Consider the following 2,362-nt stretch of genomic DNA (forward strand, 5'->3'; position numbering starts at 1 on the left):
GTGTGTGTGTGTGTGTGTGTGTGTGTGTAGAAGAGCAGCCAATGGTACTAAGATAGCTCAGGCTCTAGCACCAAATGACAGGTTCTCCTCAAGAAAGGGCGGTGGGGGCAGAAAGGAGCAAGGAGATGGGGTAGAAGAAAGAGGAGGAGGGAGAGGTAAAGATAAAGAGACTTCTCAACACACTGCTGCAATGTTTGAAACTTATCTGGATCTAAATTCAAGAAAAAAGGTTGAAAAAAAAAGGTATGAGACAATCAGGGTAATTTGAACACTGACTAGATAGTGAGAAATTATTAATTTTTTAAAATGTGATAATGGTATTATGACTTTTTAAAAATTGCCCTATTTTTAGAGATAAAACCTGAAACAATTATGGATGAAATCCAGAAGTAGTGATGCTGACAGAGAAACAGGACTGGCTATGAGCTAATACTGCTGAAGCTAGCTGATGGGTACATGGAAGCCTGCTATACTAAACTTTTGTATATGTTTCAAAGCTTGCATAATAAAAATTTTAAAACGTCACTCAACAGCAGTTCAAGAAGGTAGATGATACAGTGGAAGCATGCAGACTCTGGAGCCAGAACTCCTTGGTTCCAGTCCTGGTCTGCCACATAGGACATAAGACATTGGCATTGGACATTGGTCACTGAACCTCTTCGAGCCCCAGATTCTTCTTCTAAAAAATGAAAAGTAGCATCCACTCAAGAGGTGATGGTCAAGAGATGATGTATATGCCCTTTGCAATCTCTGGTGCATGGAAAACGGTCAGTGCATGATGGTGGTCAAGGTCATGACTGAGACCCCGGCAAGGCCATGGAACTGTACCTTGGATCCATTGAGGATGTAGTACTTCTTATCTTCACTTAACGTAGCCCTGGTCTGGATGGAGGCAGCATCACTCCCACTGGGGTGACAGAAGTAGACAGTTGAAGAGAGTAATACTGAGAATCAAAGAGAATGGTTTGGAGGGCCCAAAAATGTAGGATTTTACTTCAATACAGGAGTTGGAAAATTTTTAAAATAAAGGGCTAGACTATATGTATATTCAACTTTGCAGGCTACAAGCTATCTGTCCCAACTCTTCAATTCTGTCACTATGGCATGAAGGCAGCCACAGACAATTTGTAAACAAACAAGAACATTCCAGTAACAATGTCTTTACAAAAAGAGATAGCAGGCTGAATTTGGTCGACCCTGCTTTATCACATCAGATAAAAAGGTGGCAGTGGAAACTTGGGCTTAGGTTTAAACACAGAAATGTATGCTTAGAACAGGTTCATCTGAGCTCTTATGGGGATGAGTTCAGGGCATCCCAGATTCCTAAGAGCAGGGAAAATGGAATGGAGTCCAAGTAACAGACTTGCCATCAGAAGTCCTGAGTCCTGCACCAACCTAGGTGCATGACCCTGGGCGGATCACACAACCTCAATGAACCTCAGTCCCTAATCTGTAAAATGGGGATACTACCAGCCACCCTATATACTCTGAAAGTTGCTCTGAAGTCTGAAAGCATATCGTATGTCGGGTGTGTTGCAAACCACAAAATAATTACTTAATAGGTGCTGTCAGGTATGTTACCTCATTTATAAATCTCATTGGGACAGAGAAGTAAGGTAAAAATAAGAGAACTGGCAAGAAAGTTGTTTAGCTGACTCTTAGAAGATCTCAGAGAGGGAAGAAATAAAAGTCACCACCTATTCAGCAAAAACCACAGCCTCTCATCACAGTGCACCCCGTAGATACTATTCCATGGCACCTCCCACCAAGGGGCAGACCTGGCTGGCTCTGTCAAGCAGAAGGCAGCAATATGTTCTCCAGATGCCAGTCTGGGCAGGTATTTGGCTTTCTGCTCCTTGCTACCAGCCAAGATGATCCCCTAAACAAGACACACACAGGCTGATTTAAGCTGTAGGGAGAGAAGAGTGTGTGACATGTGCTTATAGAACATGGCTTCTTCTGAAGGAAATACTTCATACAAGAGGAAACACCCTAACTTAGAGCTGGCAGCTACACGTAAAAAGTAGGGAGCTGCTGGGAAGGATGGGGAGCCAGACTGCTAAGGAGCTACCCCAAAGTGCACATTCCAGGGAAGTCTGGGCCTGGAGGCCTAGCAGAGATTTGGGGTCAGACTCAGGGATGTTTATCACAGCTCCTCTGTTTCCTGGCTAGGTGGCCATGAGTAAGGGATGCCCCTTCTCTGAGTCTCCATCTCCTCATGTACACAGGGAATAATCCTACCCACTGGAAGGGTGGTTTGGATGAGAAAACATGAAGACATGGGAATGCTAGAGCAACCCTTGACATAAAGAAGATGCTCAATGTCAGAACTGTCCTACCCCCTTCTCAGTGCCAATGAGAA

General features: G+C 43.9%; 1 protein-coding gene across 1 annotated transcript in view; it reads right to left on the reverse strand.

The window, feature by feature from the left end:
• The window catches only part of ACAD9 (acyl-CoA dehydrogenase family member 9), a 45,935-nt gene that overhangs the window by 17,658 nt on the left and 25,915 nt on the right, over window positions 1-2,362 (reverse strand). The window contains exons 5-6 of the mRNA XM_025050850.1: window positions 1,779-1,879; window positions 829-907 (exon numbers count right to left, since the gene is read on the reverse strand). Of these exons, the coding sequence (XP_024906618.1) occupies window positions 829-907; window positions 1,779-1,879 (180 nt within the window). The remainder of the gene's footprint in view (window positions 1-828; window positions 908-1,778; window positions 1,880-2,362) is intronic.

Source organism: Pteropus alecto, unplaced genomic scaffold, assembly GCF_000325575.1.
Source record: "Pteropus alecto unplaced genomic scaffold, ASM32557v1 scaffold75, whole genome shotgun sequence".
Taxonomy (NCBI): Eukaryota; Metazoa; Chordata; class Mammalia; order Chiroptera; family Pteropodidae; genus Pteropus; species Pteropus alecto.